Below are 21,238 nucleotides of genomic sequence, written 5' to 3'. Positions count from 1 at the left end.
TTAAGGACGATATTTTTTTTCTTACGTTAAAAATTCAATATTTTTTTGCGTTAATGTAAATATAATGTTTATAATACATGAAATTATTTTAGTTTTTTTTTCTTATTATACATGCAATGAATTACTCAGAATCTACATTGATTGATAGATCCTATCATGCTATGAGAAAAAATAATATTTCTTGCATCTTTTGTTTTGTACTTAATAATATATTCTTCTTGAAGTTTGAGATTCGTAATATTTAAATAAACAATATCCCATATTTTCCATTATAACAACGTAAGTTACTCCTTGTTTTAGATAAAAGCATCCATGTACCTTGTATTATAAAATATCAATATACCTCATATTATAAAATATCAATATACCTTGTATTATAAAGAATCAATATACCTTGTATTATAAAGAATCAATGTACCTTGTACTATAAAGAATTATATGTACCTTGTATTATAAAATATCAATGTACATTGTATTATAAAGAATCAATGTACTTTGTATTATAAAGTATCAATGTACCTTGTATTATAAAATATCAATGTACCTTGATTATAAAATATCAATGTACCTTGTATTATAAAGAATCAATGTACTTTGTATTTGTACCTTGAATATTTATTTTAGTGCATCAAGGATGAGTGTAGTCGTAAATTGTGACCTTAACAATAATCTCAATTATTCTCAGACCAGAAACTAGTTATATCATCATCATTACAACCCATAATCTACTCACTGCTGAACACGAGTCTCCTCTTAGAATGAGAAGGGCTAGGTTAATAATCCACCACGCTGGCCCAATTCGGATTTGGCCTCTATGTGTGTGAAGTCTGTCAATCCGCATTGGGCCTATTGGACTATTGGGTCCTTAAGGTAAAACTCACCCAAAGCTGATCTTGAGTGTGTTGCCGAGGCTCGCCAGGCTGGATGAGACTGTAGCTGGCGCCGTTTCGCTCCTATGCAGTTTCCTGCCAACAGGAAACTATCCAGCTCATCACGTTCTTACACTTACGCCGACCACACACTAGCAGGTTAGCGGGAGCACCGTAAACGGGGTGTGTGTAAAGTTGCAAGGTATTTAACGCGGATACGCGATTGAATACACCGGTAATTTATACATCTAAATAACTAATTATACATATTTATTTAACAAAATCCTCTTTCATTACCATCAGTTTCAGAAAGTAAAATAGTATTTATTTTTTAATGAATTCTGATGATAAATAACAGTAAAATTATTAAATTGTTTTAAAATATAAAATTAAAAAAAATTATATAAAAACATAGGTACACATTACACAACCAAGTAAACGAATTTCAAAGTCATCTATTCATAGTAAATGCCTTGTTCGGATTATTGTAACCTTACAACTTTTGATACGACAAAATGTATCTAAAGGCCTAACTGCACATTAATTTCAACTATGAATATATAAATACAGTAGGAAAGTTTTCTTCATTCATTTATTGGTGAATTCTAGTGTTGTCTTTCGCAAGAGGTCTCGTTAAGCGGTTTGCCCAAAATAATTTATGGTCAGTGTAAACTGATGTCTGTGTGCCTAGTGGGAGTTTTCAATATTTTCATACTGTTACTATCGCGTTGACGTAAACGCGAATTTATATGAAATTGAAACAGTGCCACTAGATAGCACTGTTTCAATTGCTTAGAAATTCGCGTTTACGTTAACGCGATAGTAACAATATCAAACTGCCACTAGGCCCTCAGATTATTTGGCAAATGGCATTTGCTTACTAATGTGCAATTAAGCGGAGGACATGCTATGTGGTAGGACTGAGGTAGGTACACACCGCTAAATAAATAAATATAAACACACAAATTAATAAAAGTAATTACCATTATATGAAGTACCCATCTATTTTCTTCGACGAAATCATTAGTTTTTTTTTATTAACTTAAAGAAAGAGGTTTTTGACTTTCTTTCTTCGATTCCATTTGAATGAGATTTTCGGTAGCTAAATGCATATTTTAAGTCCAAGTAGTTAATGGCAATAATCGTTACAATTAGTCCAGTAGTTTTGGAGCTTATTCATAACACAACAAACGATCAAAACGAAAAAAATATTGCGCATCTTAATATATAAATGCGAAAGGTCATATATCACGAAATCTCGAAAACCACTAAGATGAAATTTGGCAGGGACGTAATTTACAGTTAGTAGACGTCTGCTAAGAACGAAATTCTTTTTTATTTTTTAAAAGTTAGCCCTTGACTGCAATCTCACCTGATGGTAAGTGATGATGCAATCTAAAATGGAATCTGGCTAACTTTGTTAGGCGTAGTATTAAAATCCACACCATTTCTGTTTCTGCACGACATTGTACCGGAATTATCCTCATATTCCTACGGGAACGGGAACCACGCGGAAGAAAACCGCGCGGCGTCAGGTAGTATGCATATAAAGGGATAACACAGCTAACAATGGAAGTTATGTACCCGGGCTGATCCTCTGTAGGTTCGTCCTGGAAAGAGTTGCTCCTCCGGTGGAACAGCTTGGGACTGACGCTCAGCTCGTGTTTCGGCAGCGGAGGCCCGTCATCTACAGGGGGCTTCGGTTCCAACAGCGGCTCCCGTTCATCCAGGGTTAAGGCTCCGAGAGGGTCATCGGCTAATACTGGCGTTCGGGGTGACAATCTGAAGATGAAAATTAAAAAAAAAAATCATTTAACAAAAAAAATTGAAGCCACTTCAAAGATGCATTAGGGTTCATTCAACTGCTACCGCCGACTGCAGTCGGCGACGTCTCGGCGGCAGTCGAGGGCGGTCGTCAACTGCAATCAATGGCAGTCGACTGCAGTCGTTGGTAGCGGTTGCTCGTGTAAATGAACACTTACACTAAAAAACGATAAATAACATCATACTGTATAACGCATCCATTCTGTTGATTGGTTTGAAGGCGGTGCTAATGGGCTCTTAAAGTATATTTTGTCTTTTGGCACAGCTTTGGGCAATTTTGTTTACTTATATCAGTCATTTTAACACAAAACTACTAAATCCATTTTCGTGGAAATTAAGTGGGACCAATTTTACACTAAAAATAATTTTCAAAATTGGTTAATAAATAATGAAATTATAAGGTAACAAACATTAAAAAACATACGCATCCAACTTATCCTTTTTTTAAATCGGTTAAAAAAAATTGTACTCTGTGAATTCGTTCTATAAAATGAGTTTATAATGCATTATTATCATTGCATATTTTATTAAAATGAAACTTTATTTCCATTTTTTTCGTCCAATCTAATTCTGTAAATATGGTATCAATGTTTTCACAGATTTCCTTATAAAGTTTGTTATGTGTTACACGAATATATGAATGTTAGCTTCTTTAAAGAATGTTTTATTTTAAGTCCATTGGTTAGTTATAAATTGAGAGCACTTACTTTAAAGGTGAGGATTTGGAGTTCAGATCTAAAGGTTCCATAGCTGCCGCCTCCTTTTCCGGTTCCTCAGGGAAACTGAGTGTCCTCGAGCAGCGAGTCTTCACATTTGAACCTAACAACACAATATATTAATAAGCTATTGCACACACAGCCTTTACCGCGGGCTTTGATCGCAGCGATCGAATCACGAAATTTCGTAACAAAAATAAACCTAACACACCCTACTCCGACCGGCACTGCGGTGCGGCGTTGAAAGCCGTTGTAAGTTCGTTGATGACACTCCCGTGATATGCGGGTAACGGGGCATCGTTACCCCAAACCCCCCCCCCCCCCCCCCCGTTTGCGCGGACCATCGAGAGTGTTACGACTTTAACGTTTAATTGATTGTATCTCTTTTAGACACAATGCCAGGTTAATAGTTATGATTGCATAAGTTAATAAAAAAATCTATACAATAACTTTAAAGTGGTCGTCCCCGAGTGCCATATTATGTATCTTTTTTTAATTCTTGGTATATGCGATCAGTCGTTAGACTATAAGCAAGTGAGTTGAGCTCAGATCAATTATCTTCTGTTGGACATGTACCGCACTTAATTCATCAACAAAATTGTCTGTCGTTTTTTGAAAGAGAGGTAAACTCACACATCGACAAAAAAATCCTTTTCAAATTTCAGCCAAATCTCTACAGTAGCCGCATCGCAAAGGAGGATCAAATCGTGTAGTAACCGAAAGGCGTGTGGATTTTCATCCTCCTCCTAACAAGTTTTGACGGCCTCCGTGGTGCAGTGGTATGCGCGGTGGATTTACAAGACGGAGGTCCTGGGTTCGATCCCCGGCTGGGCAGATTGAGATTTTCTTAATTTGTCTAGGTCTGGCTGGAGGGAGGCTTCGGCCGTGGCTAGTTACCACCCTACCGGCAAAGACGTACCGTCAAGCAATTTAGCGTTCCGGTACGATGCCGTGTAGAAACCGAAAGGAGTGTGGATTTTCATCCTCCTCCTAACAAGTTAGCCCGCTTCCATCTTAGATTGCATCATTACTTACCATCAGGTAAGATTGTAGTCAAGGGCTAACTTGTGAAGAATAATAAAAAAAAAAATATTACTACTTACCACTGGAGAATGAAAGCCTCTGTAGATTCTGCACGATCTGAGCGTCGCCCGCGAAGCTCTTCGACCGTGTCAGTATACGGAGGTCGGACGGACTCTCTGGACTGACGTGTATTGTCTGTTAACAATATCACTTAATCTATAGTAACAGTGTCTATATAGTACGACTACTTGACGCCGCGCGGTTTCACCCACGTGGTCCCCGTTCCCGTAGGAATACGGGGATAGTATATAGCCTATAGCCTTCCTCGATAAATGGGCTATCTAACTGAAATAATTTTTCAAATCAGACCAGTAGTTCCTGAGATTAGCGCGTTCAATGAAACAAACAAACTCTTCAGCTTTATAATATTAGTATAGATTATTAATTCCAGTAAAATGACAAGTGCATCTGTCACTGAAATGACATTTTACTGATTGGAATTAATAATCTTATGTAAGATTAATCGTGCACGTTCAATCATGTTTAGATGCACGATTATTAATTCCAATCAGTAAAATGACATTTTAGTGACAGTTGCACTTGTCATTTTACGGACTGGAATTAATTATTTGTTACTGTTGGTCTGTTGAATACGATGAAAAATATCACCAGGTCTATGGTATCACTTGAAACTTTACGACCGTGTAGGTTTATAAAATTCTCCTGATTTCGTTCCTTTGTATTAAGCACTCTAAGGCTACGACAGTTTTTGTTTCAGCCATATTTGTAGTTGTAGCGCGAGTACGATCGCGTGACGTCATATCACAACACGTACCCAACCGTGCACTCATTTGTTCTTTACGTGAATCAGTAATAATGTAACTGTGTATGTAAGAAAATCAAATCTTGGAAATTAATTTGACCCACTTCCCGGTCTTCGATTAGGATGAAATTTTGCACACGCTCTGAGTTCAGATGACAATACACTACTAGCTAAGAAACGTCATTACAAATCCAATATGGCGGCCTCCCCAAGATGGACTGGCTGTTCCAAATCCACCTCCATGATGCGGATATCAAATGAAAGGGTTTGCTGTCAGGAACACGAAAACATTAGTCACGTGACTAAAATCCAATATGGCGGACAGGCTATTTGAAATACACCCCCATGTTTTTTAGTTTTTTAAACTATTCATTTTATAATAGACTAGCGGACGCCCGCGACTTCGTCCGCGTAAATTTCGATGTTAACTTTACTACTGCCCCTACCCTACCACTACCCCAACCCTACCCTACCCGAACTCTACATCTACCCTACCCCTACCCCCACCCTATCCCTACCCTACCCCAAACCTACCCCTACCTTACCTACACCCTACCCCCATCCTACCCCTACCCTTCCCGTAACCTATCCCTTTCCTACCCCTATCCCACCCGTACCCCTATCTCACGCCTATCCTACCCCTACCCTACCACTTCCCTATCCTACCCGTACCTCTACCCTACCACTACCCTACCTCTACCCCTACCCTACCACTACCCTACCACTACCCTACCCCTACACTACCCCTACGCTTCCCTACCCGTACCCTACCCTACCCTGTAACTTCTCTATCTTACTCCTACCCTTAGCAAAATCGGTCCAGTCCTTCGAGAGTGGTGGTATGACCAAGAGAAATAGAGACTTCTATGCTAATAATATAAAGAGGTAAAGTTCGTGTGGTTGTAGGAAGTAATCTCTGGATCTACTGGACCGATTTGGAAAATTGTTTTACCAATAGAAAGCTACGTTATTTGCGAGTGTCATAAGTTATGTTTGATCCCCATATTTACACGGGAACGGGAACTACGTAATTGAAAGCGCGGGGCGTCATGTAGCGGAATTTCTGCGTCTTTTAGAAATTTTGTATTATCTTCGAAACTATTTAACTAATTAACATACTATAAAGGGCAAATCTTATCTCCATAATATCCTTGTGATTATTAAATAATTTATTTTAATAAGGATTAAAGTTTAGTTGTATAAATAATGACGTAAACCTAAGTATATAAAATTAATAATTTTTAAAACACAAAAGGTACTATATCTGCTAATATATAGAAGATAGATATATGGTGTTGCGGACTTTTTTCTAGAACTTTTAAAGATACATAAAGTCTCCATACATTAATTTCAATTTTACACAATAATTAAGGCAGCGCATGCGAATAAGTCTGTTTAAGGGGATTTTCAGTCCGATCTGTATGACAAAAACTGTGATAACTCGGCTAATATATACGATACCAATATAAAATATAGCCTATAGCACTCCCCGATAATGTAGCATTCTACTGGTGAAAGAATTTTTAAAATCGGACCAGTAGTTCCGAAGATTACCCCATTTAAAAAATGTGACAAACTTACAAACTTACAAACTTTACCTCTTTATAATATTAGTATAGATTATTATGTAATAAATAATTATTAGTAATACTAATACTACCTGTCTTTTTTCTGTTATGGTCAACGGCTCAGGTTCTTCAGTCCCTAACGAATTACTTCTTGGTCGAGACGTGCCGGTTAAATCTGGATTTGACGGCAAACCTGAAAGGCAAATAAATGATAATTAATTAATGATTATCACTGATAGGTATATTGTATTCAATAGACCTCCATTTTTTTAAATAGGTTAATAAGTTACAAATGAAACAAATGATAGAGTTACTAGCTTCTAGTAACCTTGAAGTTGTTGACCGTTTTTTACACCATTCAACCTTCAATCTCCTATTAAAAAGTGGATACACAATCAGCGACTTACCATCAGCTGAGATTGTAGTCAAGGGCTAACCTGTAAAGGATATCCAAACAATATTATAAAACAGTAGTAACCTGATATAAGTATCCCGGCGGCGTGCGACAGCTTGTGCGCGCGCGGGTGCGTCGTGTTCGCGCGCACGATGTTACCGCGCCGGCACAGCGCCTCGAACGCGCTCGCGCTGGCGGTCGCCCCTTCGCTAGCTGCAAATCAATCACCATCATCATCATCATCAGCAACCCATACCGGCTCATTGTTCACATTGTTCACGAGCACCAGCACGAGTCCCCTCTCAGAGTGAGATAAGGCTAATAGTCCAAAAGACTCAATGCGGATTGGCAGACTTGCGGCGAACGAATTCAAACCACCCTACCGACAAAGACGTAGCGAACGAAACCGAAAGGAGTGTGGATTTTCATCCTCCTCCTAACAAGTTAGCCCGTTTATATCTTAGACTGCATCATCACTTACCATCAGGTGAGATTGTCAGATTGATAGTCAAGGGCTGCTAATGGCTGCTAATGTAAGGAATAATAAAAAAAAAAACTCTTTACTTCGCACTTTAGGTTTAGCCATCTACATCTAAATTCACATTCCATATTTATTTCATATTTAGAATGCTGTAAAACGCGCAAGCGTAGATAAATTGTTTTGCCCATTCTCTGGCCCATTCGCTGGCAGCTCAGCTCACTATACCAGATTATCTCAAACGTCTGAAAAGAAAAAGAATCTTGGAGCTGGATGTGTAATACTCCAGTCTTAACAACAAAATGAATGTCTCTAGTGGGGGATACTCATGTCATACCAACATCAAACCTAAAACCCATCTGCTCATAGTCTTTTTGACTGATTGCACGATATTTCATGGAACAAAAAAAAAATTGATATTATTTTTGTGAGATTGTAGTCAAGGGCTATCTTGTAAAGAACAAAAAAAAATTGTATGCTTACCGGAATCTAAACTCGACCTACTACGCGTAGGTTCGGCGAGTGCCAACGCCGCCAAATCCGACCCTTCGCCTCCAACTGTCCGGACGCGAGGAAGTGTTCCAGTGCCTTGAAAAATCATAAAAATAAAATTTTTAAAAAAAGTGTTTAAAGAAAACACGTCACTACTTTGTAATAAGCATGTTTAGCCTTAGGAGAGAGTGTGATGGAGTTCTTAGAATATCCAACTAGGAAGAGAGAACTAGTCTGAGAAAAAGTTCATAAAAAATCATTATTATAAACTTATTTCATTGAAAAAAAAACGAAATTACTTTTTCACTGAAAAATCAGCTACGGATAGAAAACAAACATTACCATATTTTTGTCAGTTTACACAAAATCTAAAGCCACAGTAAATAAACGCGAACTTACTGCCCGTAGTGCCGGCGGATCGTATGGCCCTTTGCGCGCCCGCTTTCCGGAACAACGCCGCGCCCATCACCGCGATCCTCAGCTTATTCCACAGTAACTGTGATCCACTGTATAATAAACATTTCATTGGTATTAATAATATCATCATCATCATCAATAACAGCCGATGGACGTCTACAGCTGGACATAGGCCTCATGCATGTACTTCCAAACAAGACGGTTCACTGCGCTTTCCGGTGCGGGGTCGCCATTCCAGCACCTAGGGACCCCAACGTTCATCGACTCTTCGAACTCTGTGCCCCGCCCATTGCCACTTCAGCTTCGCGACTTGTTGAGCTAAGTCTGTGACACAGAGAAACTCCAAGCATAGCTCGCTCATTTGTCCGCTGAGTGACTTTAAGCCTTTTTATGAGGGCCACAGTTAGCGACCAGGTCTCGGATAATAATATAAAATGTTTAAAAAATTTCAACTGTTTTATTTCTAATTGTTCTATTAATCTTTTTATCAATATAAAGTTTTATAATATATGCCTACGTAAAATTTAAAATATTGTTACGGAGAACCCTATTACTAAAGACATAAGGTTCCTAATCGCTCGCCCTTGTCGAGTTGTTTACTATTTGAGTTGTTTGTATAGCGTTATCTTTTGTTATTGTTTTTTTTTTGTCGAATTTCGTGGAATAAACATGTTGTTTATTCCCTGTACAGAATAGTCTCGAATCATTGTAAAAGGTATAAATACGGAACCGACGCGGTGCTCGGGCCAGGACCCGTGAGGGTCGTCGAGGACGTCCCCGATCGCTCGGCCCAGTTGACTTTCGAAACGAAGTGGAGTAACATCAAAGTGACACAAGCAATACAAGTGAACGATAGTGAACTCGGCTACGATTTTGGACTACGGATTGCCTACGTTTAGAAGTGTGTATTGATAGGTGTTTAATTCCAAATATTCAAACCCTAGTGCGTTAACTGCCCAAGTAGCTAATTACTTATAAGAGCATTTGGCCATTTCTAGTGTCTTAAAAATATTATTGTAATTTCTAACCTGGACATGTCCTTCGGCCAATCAGCTTCGAGCACGCAGCGGTTGTAGTATCCGTACGTCAGCGCGTTGGGCTGCAGTCCCGATCTCTTCATCAGGAAAAGCAACTGCACTGCCAGCACTGGCAGCGAGTGAATGCCGCAGAGTTGCATCATCACCCGATAGCACACCTGGTGAGGAAATTACAAAAAGCTAGTTGACACTTTTATTTAATCATTAGTGTCCCTACTAGATGGGAAAAACATTATACTTTAGAAGTTGAGAAAGCGACAGAGTGCCATGCTTTGTCGCGTTCTCAGCGCTTTAATCCGAAAACGTAGCGGATCGTTAAAATAGGATGATGAATGCTTAAACCATGTAACATTAAAAATATATTGTAGGAAATAGTAGTCTGAGACGGCGCTCTAGTGTTGGGTCATGTCGACGCTAAGTGGCGCGACTTATTTCCGTAAAGAGTAGAGAGTTAGAGAGGGGTAACGATCGGTCGGCGGTAACGACTTCCAATATAGGTGAGTAGTAGAGTAGTGAAGAGTAAATTGAGTGAAAAAGGGGAGTGTTTGTTAACTGTCAAAGGACCCTTTAACCCTACACACAGCGTTCACAAGTGCGTGAATCCACTCAAGGTCATTCTCTGCCACTCTAAGGTCTTATATTTTAATCCACTTTTGAAGCCTTCTGCTAAAAATATATAAAAAGAAAGTACAATACCTCATCGCAAGGCACTCGCAGTTTGGTGGCTCGCTCCAGCAGCTCGAAGGCGTCCCTGAGGGTGGCGTGCTCCCTTCCCCGGCAGAGCAAGATGCGGCACGGCAGCGCCAGGAAGTACAGCGAGTAGCACGCGCCCAGGAGACACTTGGCCCACTCCTCCGGGAACAGGCTTGCTTTGCGCGCCAGTCTGGTGCAAAACATTCAATCAATCAATCAATCAATCAATTAATCAATCAATCAATCAATCCGTGAAGAGTCATAGCGCAGTGGATATGACCTCCGATTCCGGAGGGTGTGGGTTTGTATCCGGTCCGGGGCATGCACCTCCAATGGTTTTCAGTTGTGTGCATTTTAAGAAATTAAATATCACGTGTCTCGAACGTTGAAGGAAAACATCGTGAGGAAACCTGCATATCAGAGAATTTTCTTAATTCTCTGATATCTCTCTCTAAATATATAACTTTCTATTGGTGAAAGAATTTTACAAATCGGTGCAGTAATTTTTCATTTTATTCATTACATATACAAATCTTTGCTCTTTATAATATTAGTGTAGATGCTGCGGTTTCACTCGCGTAGCTGCCGTACCTTTGAAAATACAGGCATACAATATAACCTGTATTACTCGCTGATAATGTAGCTTTCCATTGGTGAAAGAATTTTTAAAATCGGTAAAGTGGTTTTAACTTAGAAACATAACAAACAAACTCACATTCACACTTATAATATTAGTTAGGAAGTAAAAAAAACCTTTGCGCCGCAGATATTTCATTCTTAGTACGTCTGGCCATTGGTGAGGCATCTGCTAAAGACTCGGCCGAGGCGAGCGCAGTCGCGGGCAAAGCTTGTAGCGCGCCGCCCCGCGTGTTCTGTCGACATCGATCCACCAGCACCTCGTCTAATATGAACTTTTCATATGTGTATTGTTCCTCTGTAAATAATAATAAATATTTAATAGCAGGGTACTTGACTCATATTAAATTTAATATAATATTAACGATACGTATTAATTTTGTGTAGTACATGGAATAAAGGTGTTTCTTCGTCAAACGTCAAAAACGCTGTCGTCCATTTTGTGACGTCATAATGTTACTTGATGTACTAAGCGTCAAACTAACTGTTAACTAATATTTTTGTCTAACACTCCATTTGTAAGGGATTTGTTATAGTGACATCATAAAACAGTTATATATAACAATATAGACCATCATGGTTAACAGGCATTTGGGCTCGCATTGTCAATAAAATATTTAAAAATTAAAATTTTAATGCAATCATATCTCAAAAAATGTGTCAATTTTTTTGTGTGTTAACTAGCCTATTATATCTACTAAATATCGCCTCGTTAGAATTATCCAATCCCAGTAAAGGCTCTTTCGCTCTTACACTACTAAACTTGCTCTAATAGGTCACATTCAGGAGCAGTATATTACCAGGGTCTGGATCTGGTGGTGGTACGAACACGGTACACTCTGATCTGTTAAAATTGTCCAATCTTAGTAATGTCTTTGACCCTCTCACATTCTCACTAACCACTAACTCTACGCACTCGTCAAAGTATATCAGACCTTGGTCACATTCAAGAAAAATATCTTACCAGTTTCTGGGTCCGGTGGTGGTACGAACACGGTACGCACCGACGTGTTAGAATTGTCCAATCCCAGCAACGTCTCGGACCCTCTCACATCCTCACTAACCATTTACTCAATGCACTCATTGAAAAATGTCAGACCTTGGTCACATTCAAGAAAAGTATCTGACCAGGGTCAGGGTCCGGTGGTGGCACGAACACGGTACGCTCCGACGTGTTAGAATTGTCCAATCCCAGCAACGTCTCGGACCCTCTCACATCCTCACTAACCATTTACTCAATGCACTCATTGAAGAATGTCAGACTTTGGCTACATTCAAAGAAAATATCTTACCAGGGTCAGGGTCCGGTGGTGGCACGAACACGGTACGCTCCGACGTGTTAGAATTGTCCAATCCCAGCAACGTCTCGGACCCTCTCACATCCTTACTAACCATTTACTCAATGCACTCATTGAAGAATGTCAGACCTTGGCTACATTCAAAGAAAATATCTTACCAGGGTCAGGGTCCGGTGGTGGCACGAACACGGTACGCTCCGACGTGTTAGAATTGTCCAATCCCAGCAACGTCTCGGACCCTCTCACATCCTCACTAACCATTTACTCAATGCACTCATTGAAGAATGTCAGACCTTGGCTACATTCAAAGAAAATATCTTACCAGGGTCAGGGTCCGGTGGTGGCACGAACACGGTACGCTCCGACGTGTTAGAATTGTCCAATCCCAGCAACGTCTCGGACCCTCTCACATCCTCACTAACCATTTACTCAATGCACTCATTGAAGAATGTCAGACCTTGGCTACATTCAAAGAAAATATCTTACCAGGGCCAGGGTCCGGTGGTGGCACGAACACGGTACGCTCCGACGTGTTAGAATTGTCCAATCCCAACAACGTCTCGGACCCTCTCACATCCTCACTAACCATTTACTCAATGCACTCATTGAAGAATGTCAGACCTTGGCTACATTCAAAGAAAATATCTTACCAGGGTCAGGGTCCGGTGGTGGCACGAACACGGTACGCTCCGACGTGTTAGAATTGTCCAATCCCAGCAACGTCTCGGACCCTCTCACATCCTCACTAACCATTTACTCAATGCACTCATTGAAGAATGTCAGACCTTGGCTACATTCAAAGAAAATATCTTACCAGGGTCAGGGTCCGGTGGTGGCACGAACACGGTACGCTCCGACGTGTTAGAATTGTCCAATCCCAGCAACGTCTCGGACCCTCTCACATCCTCACTAACCATTTACTCAATGCACTCATTGAAGAATGTCAGACCTTGGTCACATTCAAGAAAAGTATCTTACCAGGGTCAGGGTCCGGTGGTGGCACGAACACGGTACGCTCCGACGTATTAGAATTGTCCAATCCCAGCAACGTCTCGGACCCTCTCACATCTTCACTAACCATTTACTCAATGCACTCATTGAAGAATGTCAGACCTAGGCTACATTCAGAGAAAATATCTTACCAGGATCAGGGTCCAGTGGTGGTACGAACACGGTACGCTCCGACGTGTTAGAACTGTCCAATCCCAGCCATGACTCGTTCGCTCGGGCTTTCTTGCTGGCCACTCGTTCTATTCACTCGTCAAAGTATGTCAGAGTTGGTCAAATTTAAGAAAAGTATCTTACCAGGGTCAGGGTCCGGTGGTGGCACGAACACGGTACGCTCCGACGTGTTAGAATTGTCCAATCCCAACAACGGCTCGTGTGCTCTCGCCTCTTTGCTGGCCACTCGTTCTATGCACTCGTCGAAGAATGTCAGACCTTGGTCATTGTCGCACACGAACGAGCGTTCTTCTATGAAACGCGTGAACATTTGCGTTCGCATTATCAGAGTAAAGAAGCGTTGTTCTGTCTAAAAAAAAAACAAAGGCTCTAGTTTATCTGTTCTACTAAATATACTCTAATTAAATAACTGATACTATAGATTATGGGTTATAGCTCTCGCTTATAGGCAAAGAGACCAACATGGATTATGATAATTAACTAAAGAAAGTCAAGAACAAGAACTTCGGAAGTTTTTGGGCGTTTATTAATATTAATTTATTAATTAAGCTTTCTGTTTAATAATCTTAGAAGTTGTATTGAACCAAAAAGATGCTTTGTATTTTTAATATCCCTTTGGAGTTTGGCGGGAAAATCGTAGGAATTACATATAGGTCTCGTTTTATTTTCATTGATTTGCTGCATTTTAGAGTTTTATTGCTTAAAGTAGAATGCATTTTATTCAATACAGTTCTGTAAAGATGCACAAGCAAAGTGAAGGTTGAACAAGAGTGTTTTAGTGATTGATTAAATTTTCTCGGTGGACTCTAGCAAAAGTTTTATAATATCGCCTTCGACTTACTAAATGTAATGACTTGACTAGGAGTGAATGCCAACAACAGACGGTTATTTGACCACTTTCATCCTAATAAGGCAAATTACTTGATAAAAATTATTACTTGATGACTAGCATAAATGTATTGCAAAAGTCATATTGAAATAAATATAGCTGTGGCCCATAGCTTTGGAACTTTTCTAACCTGTTATTGCTTACCTTATCAGCTCTAGAGCGAAGGAATGCGTCCATATGGAACAGAGCGTGTGGATCGGTTGTACCCACTGTGGGCGCTTTGGTGATCGGTATGAGGTATCCTCGGTACCCTTGTAGCGTCTGTGCCATGAACCTCAAAAATGCTTCCTGGATTTTCAGTTCTAACGCTTGCTGAAAATAAATGATTCCTCTAAAGTTGATCTATACATACTATAATACAAAGTCCCCTGCCGCAAATCGCTGTCTGTTCCTGATAAACTCAAATACTATTGCACGGATATTCATGTGGTTTTCACCAAAAGATAGAGAAGAATGGTCGACACAATATTATATGTCAGTCAAAATAAAGATGTTTTGAGCGTAAATATTTTGTTGATGCTTCTTTTTAGCAACATCAATCTGTCGCTCACTAAGTCGTGTGCAGCAAGCAAACCTATATTCATATCTTACTAACAAAAAGTATAGCGTATAACATCTTTCATTTTATTTCAAATGAATTTATTATAATTTCACGTTATTTCATTTTCCTCTCGTAGGTATGTACCTACTCGTATATGTTGCTACATAGGCGTAGCAATATTCACGTCATTTTGTAGTGCAATGATGTTAGTGTATGATGAGACTAATAGTAAAATGGCATTGAGTCAAGTCTTAGGGCTTCCGCACACGGGCCACCGGCCACAACCGGCATATTTCCTACAAATTTCATACGTTTTATATGGACTCGCCGCACACGGTTGACGACGGCGGCCGCCACACGCTACAATCGTCGCTCGCTTCTTGTGGCCCGCACCGGCCACTAAACAGTAAAAAATAACAGCCACCGACCGCAAGTGTCGACCACCGGCCACACGTGGCTGTCGCGCACTTCAGCTACTTTTGTGGCCCCTTTTTGCTTCTTGTAGCGACGGCCCGTGTGCGGCGACACATACACTATACAAACGTAAAACATCCGTCTATCTAAATCTTTTCTGCCATTCTGGCAATACAAATGGTGACTACAACTAACCTGAAATAAAATGAAATTATTTCTAAAATAACACTTACCTCCTTTTTTCTTTTTTGAAAATCTCTGTCTAAGCTCGTTGTTGGTTCCCCATTATATTTGTTGTTGTGTGAAGAATGTACTGGTGAAGCTGTAATATAAATTAGGAATTATTCTCCAATACTATTGCTTGCTTTCGACAATATTACTGGGTAACAAAGCGACAAACTGACCTAACATACCGGGCCGTATGTTGGTATATAATTGCTCCAATGTGTGTCTCAATAACCTTACTTGTCTTTTGGGCAATAGTTTTATTGATATATGCCTCTGGGATTCGCATATCTGTAACAATAGTAAATTTGTAATCAACTAATCTTATAAGTTAAGGCATTTATACTTATAATAAATCTGTAAACAGGTCAATTCTGTTCATGAAATATATTTCCAAAATAACTATTAGAGCGTGATTAGTGATCGATACTGATGCCAAAAATGCAATCAGTAAAATTTTCGCCTGTCTGTCTGTATGTTCGTTACAGAAACAAAAACTACTCAACGTATTTTAACGAAACTTGGTACAAATATTCTTCATACCCCTGGGCAGGTTATAGTATACTTTTCATCACGCTACGATCAATAGGAGCAGAGCTGTGAAGGGAAATGTTGGGAAAACGGGAGAAGTTACTCCATTTTTACAGCGATAGTACTTTAAGGGCTGGATTAAAGAGGTTTAAGGGCGGACGAAGTCGCGGGCGTCCGCTAGTAGCTAAATAAATGCATAAACGGACCAATGATTAGCGTGCCATTTACCAGATATTCGATTTTCTTCGGTAAATCCACCGCGCATACCACTACGCCACGGAGGCCGTCAAAAAACTGGGCATAAACAATTGTCCTCTTTTTTGACAGAATGCAAATCCACTGTCTATTTACTTCTCAGTCTACGCACCCTCAGTCTCAGTCTGCAGTAAAACCACTTACTGTGATATTGTTGGTATCTAAGTCGACACACGTCACATCTGGCGGGGGTTCGAACAAGTCAAAGAACCTTGAGTCCACTCCTATTAAATACGGTAACGGAGCGTGTAATACTTCTGCTAGACCTGAAAGTTATATAAAAAAATCTAGAATTATCAATTGTGCCAGTAGGTTTAACATGCGTCAACCAATAGCGACGGGGTTGTTACAGTCCCAGCTCATTCCAACGCAATGAATGAAAGAGCTATATTTCGACTATTTGTCGACATTTGTTTTTTTAGCTAGCGATAAGTCGTGAATTAGTTATGTATTGTTACAAGTTCCTAGATTACAGGTTGTATTAACATTAATTATTTATGTTATTGTAGAGGGGAGGTATTAGTGTTGGTTTAAATAAGAGGGTGTTTGATGACTTGAGCTCAGTTGTTTGTGAGGCAGCGTAGACATCGTCACGCTGCCAGTCGCGTTAGTGATTTTGTTCAATAACGTAATAATAGGGATGATGACAGTTTTTTAAATTGTATATAAATTAAGAGTATTCTAATAGTAAAGCAATTTTGTAAAAGGAACAGGGTATCTGCGATCATTAATTTCGGAGCTACAGGGATTTAAAGAGTCAGATTTGCGGCGCTGCCGCGGATCCCTGAAAAACGCCCCATACAAAATGGCTCGAAAAAATGACGTCATAGGCAATGTAATGATCGTTAGATTTGTATGCGCGTTCAAACAAAATTACTAATATCTTTGTTATTTGTGCGTTTATCTTAATAGTTCAGATATTAAAAGATGTCACATTTAATGTAAGGAAGCTAAAACTGTATGAATTTTCATCTAATTACGATAAAAAAATTTTAGTAGTTTTTGAAATTTTATAATCTCATTTATTTTGCAAATATCCAGACAATCTTTGCTTTTTATGTATAAATTAGTTAACATTGACCCTATTTACCCGAATGTATCATAAAAATCAATATATTCAAACCTAGTCATCATCCCCATTGTTTATCATAATTTTGGGAATCGGGCAGGGAAAGTGAGTGTTTATGCATTCTAAAGGGATCCCTTAAATCTACCCCCAATGTCACAATTCCTGGGACCTGCTCGAGATGTTTAATCTGCCACAAAATAATGGTACGATCACTATCGCTACTACCCATCACGTCACAGTATATCTTAGGGCTAAATAAAAAGTAATCATAATTTTCCTTGGAAGTAGCAGATTAGATATCTTTTTGACTTATCAAATTATATAGAAAACTTACCCAAAGGGCAAAGCGGAATGTACGGGCACTGCCATTTGAATGGAAATAATAAACTGGAAACTGCCTCGGAGACAGCAGTCAATGTGTCTGGCCTGTAATTAATTATTTGTTTTAGAATAAAATTTATTTTCATACATATTAGACATAGCTATTTTATGTTAGGCATGAAGAGATAGGTGGATAAAGTGTATTAAAGAGTATAAATATAGGAGTATCTTCTTTGTACCTGAGCGAGTTTATAAGTATCCTCTGTGTACTTGAGAGAATGTATACCTGAGTATTGTATAAAATGTTTATGTATACCTGAGCGAATGTATACGTATACTCTGTATACCTGAGATAATGTATAAGCGCCTTCTGTGTACCTGAAGAATATATAAAGTATTTTCTGTGTACCTGAGCGAATGTATAAGTATCTTCTGCTCAGTGATCGCCAACGCCAGCAGCAGCAAGCAGTTGTCAGCGCCGAGGTTCAGCAGGAGCTGCCTGAAGCCGGCCCCGCTACGCACCAGCGGCTGATCGTCGCGACGCGTTACTATTACCCGGTCGTGAGCGTTCGTTGGCGACAGCTGAAAATTAAATTAAAAACATGAACGGGAATGCAATTTAAAACGCAGGCCTACCCAAAACACCCGGTAATTTACTTATATCGAAAAAAACCTTGATAATTCTACTATAATAATGGGGATGATGACTAGGTTTGAATATGTTGATTTTTATGAAACATTCGGGTATATAAGGTCAATGTTAACTAATTTAAACATAAAAAGCAAAGATTGTCTGGATATTTGCAAAATAAATGAGATTGTAAAATTTCTAAATCTATTAAAAATCTTTTATCGTAATTAGATGAAAATTCATACAGTTTTAGCTTCCTTACATTAAATGTGACATTTTTTAATAAATGAACTATAAACATAAACGCACAAATAACAAAGATATTAGTAGTTTTGTTTGAGCGCACATACAAATCTAATGATCATTACATTGCCTACGACGTCATTAGTTCGTGCCATTTTGTATGGGGCGTTTTTCAGGGATACGCGGCAGCGCCGCAAATCCGACCCTTTAAATCCATGTAGCTCCAAAAGTAATGATCGCAGATACCCTGTTCCTTTTAAAAAACTGTCATCATCCCTATTCAAATATTACTTTATCAATCAAAAAGTCTGCTACAACGTTTTACGACATTTTTAATTCATCTTTAGTTTGTCTATAATGTGGACAAGTAAGTAGTCTAAGTCTAAGAGTGGGCAAGCAGCGGACGTCCGCGACTTTTAGATCTTCTTAAATCTTAATTATTTTCTTTTGCTTACAAATTTTATTGCGTATCTACATGAGATTGAGATTAGATATCAAACTCTCTAACAAATTAATATGATTTTCAAGTATCATAATCAATTAGTTTTAACACGAAACATTTTTTAAACTCAAAAAAGAGCCTCCTGTAAAATTGTGTTTTTCGAGATACCACGTTATTGAAGCAAAGGCGATAAATTCCGATGCTTCGGACTTCAATTGTGTATTGTATTTTATACCTGTAATAATATTCTCGGTTCTGGAAATGGCACTTCTTCTAGCAGGTGTGTTATGTACCGCTCGATAGGTATACTCAAAGGCTCCTTGCTCCAGGACATCTCCTGAAATAATACACACAGTAGTTCAATAGGACATTCGCCGGCATTATAAATCATACAAGCTGTGTTTTGATATCCAAAAGTGACACAGAGGGCCACGAAGTTAGAAAATAATCCACCAGGTAATTTCTCGGTCTATTACAGTGGCTGGTCTCATCTTGGCTCAAGAACTTACGCCAATGGTTTAATATGAGTACCAAATCACTCTTTCGGGAAGCAGTGAATAAAGTGAAATTAGCCTTAATGATTGCTGACCTCCGATAGGAGATGGCACTATCAAAAGAAGGAGATTACAGTGGCAATCGTCATTGCGATAGTGCCAAAACTTCGCTAACATTACAGGAGCTTTGGGCGAAGCACTCGTAGGACGTTCTAGTTTTTTTTTTTTTAAATCTTTATTTTAAGGAGCTGAGTCCATTTTGGACTATGCCGCTCCGTAAGGCCGCCTTTGTAACAATGCTAATCTTATGATTTAATTAATTACCTTAAAACTTTTCCTATAAATCTGTACCAGCGCCCTGGCCTCCTCTGACTGAGGATGTGCCAGTGAACTATTACAGCCGCCCACCTCTCTTAGTGCGGGAAATCATAGCAGTACTTCCCGTCGCACTGCCTCGTTTCTGACACACTCCAACAACACGTGGTAGATGTCTTCTGGCCTGTCACAGTCTGGGCAATTTGGCGACGGAACTTTTCCCATCAGGAAATCAAACGTGTTAGTTGGAATGTGTGCAGGTCGGAGTCGCAGGGTATCAACAACGTCCTTTCGGCTAAGAGAGCAGTTGTTAATCCAGCTACTGATAGGTACTTGTTGGATGGTACGAGTACCTATTAGTAGCTGGATTAACAACTGCTCTCTACTAATTGGAATGTATTATTTTAAGTTTAAGTTGTTATTATTATTGTTTATTATAGTTAATAAGGTTGTTGTGTGCTGTGTTTGTGGCGGCATCTGGTCAACGGTTCCAACTGAAAACCAGCGCTGCATGCTCTTTTTATTTAAAGAGTATGTAGCATTATGCTGAGTTGGATCCGTTTACTGGGTTGTGCCACACATCGCAGGATATTGTTATAGAACAAATTGTGTTGTGTGGCATAGTTCACTAATAAAGCTTTTTTCTTTCTTTCTTCTTCTTTCTTTTAATAGGTACTCGTAGATAGCAGTTGTCGTAGAAACAAAAACTCACCAATATGTACAAGAGCCATCGCTCGAAGGTATCACTGAAGGGCCATCGGGACAGCAGACAGATGCACTTGTTGGCGTGCAGCGAGTGCGTGCTGTGAGACACGCCCGCGCGCCACCCCAGCTGCTCCATCTGAGAGTCGCTCAGCGACGAGTGCGGGTAGCTCTCGTAGAACGTCACCGCTGACCCATATACCTGGAATCAAGGGAAAGGAATGGAGAATCGAGAAGAGTGGTTGTCAAGAGCAATTTGTTCGAAATTAAATACTTGCGACGAATAGTGTGCTTGTGTGGATAAAGATTGATATAATGTTTATGAAAACACATTTGCAGATAATGCATTGTTGACATAGAGGAATTAGAAAATGGAGATGCATCGCACTCAAATTCACCAACAAAATTATTGTAATTTTTTGAGGGGTACGAGGTAAACTCACACATCGAAAATATTTAACACCAATAAATATATTCTGTGTCCATACACTACACCCAACTATAAATTTGACTCGCAATACACATTATAATATTCGATTCGAATATTCGATTTTTTACTGTTTCTATCAAAAGAATCGACTCTTTTTAGATATTGTTTTTATTACAAATTTGATAAAATTAAGGTAGAAATTCTTACAAATGAAACGTTACTCCATCTTTTACTAAACTACACAAACTGGCATTTTAGGGAGCTCTTTACACGACGAAAACGATTA

At 39.3% G+C, this 21,238-nt stretch overlaps 1 protein-coding gene across 9 annotated transcripts in view; it reads right to left on the bottom strand.

The window, feature by feature from the left end:
- LOC112054150 (DENN domain-containing protein Crag) overlaps positions 1 to 21,238 on the bottom strand; it is a 56,569-nt gene that overhangs the window by 13,909 nt on the left and 21,422 nt on the right. For 5 of the 9 annotated variants that reach the window (XM_052886599.1, XM_052886605.1, XM_052886604.1 and 2 more), the window contains 20 exons: positions 20,533 to 20,724; positions 19,247 to 19,348; positions 18,105 to 18,277; positions 17,709 to 17,800; positions 16,450 to 16,571; positions 15,699 to 15,810; positions 15,528 to 15,616; positions 14,484 to 14,651; positions 13,574 to 13,799; positions 11,088 to 11,268; positions 10,338 to 10,524; positions 9,633 to 9,799; positions 8,587 to 8,693; positions 8,179 to 8,283; positions 7,302 to 7,430; positions 6,916 to 7,016; positions 4,513 to 4,627; positions 3,401 to 3,512; positions 2,454 to 2,651; positions 882 to 965 (listed from right to left, as the gene is read on the bottom strand). In XM_052886599.1, the coding sequence (XP_052742559.1) occupies positions 882 to 965; positions 2,454 to 2,651; positions 3,401 to 3,512; positions 4,513 to 4,627; positions 6,916 to 7,016; positions 7,302 to 7,430; positions 8,179 to 8,283; positions 8,587 to 8,693; positions 9,633 to 9,799; positions 10,338 to 10,524; positions 11,088 to 11,268; positions 13,574 to 13,799; positions 14,484 to 14,651; positions 15,528 to 15,616; positions 15,699 to 15,810; positions 16,450 to 16,571; positions 17,709 to 17,800; positions 18,105 to 18,277; positions 19,247 to 19,348; positions 20,533 to 20,724 (2,762 nt within the window). The remainder of the gene's footprint in view (positions 1 to 881; positions 966 to 2,453; positions 2,652 to 3,400; positions 3,513 to 4,512; positions 4,628 to 6,915; positions 7,017 to 7,301; positions 7,431 to 8,178; positions 8,284 to 8,586; positions 8,694 to 9,632; positions 9,800 to 10,337; positions 10,525 to 11,087; positions 11,269 to 13,573; positions 13,800 to 14,483; positions 14,652 to 15,527; positions 15,617 to 15,698; positions 15,811 to 16,449; positions 16,572 to 17,708; positions 17,801 to 18,104; positions 18,278 to 19,246; positions 19,349 to 20,532; positions 20,725 to 21,238) is intronic. The other 4 variants (XM_052886602.1, XM_052886607.1, XM_052886603.1 and 1 more) reach the window with 2 other exon arrangements.

Source organism: Bicyclus anynana, chromosome 17 (assembly GCF_947172395.1).
Source record: "Bicyclus anynana chromosome 17, ilBicAnyn1.1, whole genome shotgun sequence".
Lineage (NCBI taxonomy): Eukaryota > Metazoa > Arthropoda > Insecta > Lepidoptera > Nymphalidae > Bicyclus > Bicyclus anynana.
The sequence above is the reverse complement of the archived record's forward strand: the minus strand, read 5'-3'. Positions and strand labels throughout refer to the sequence as shown.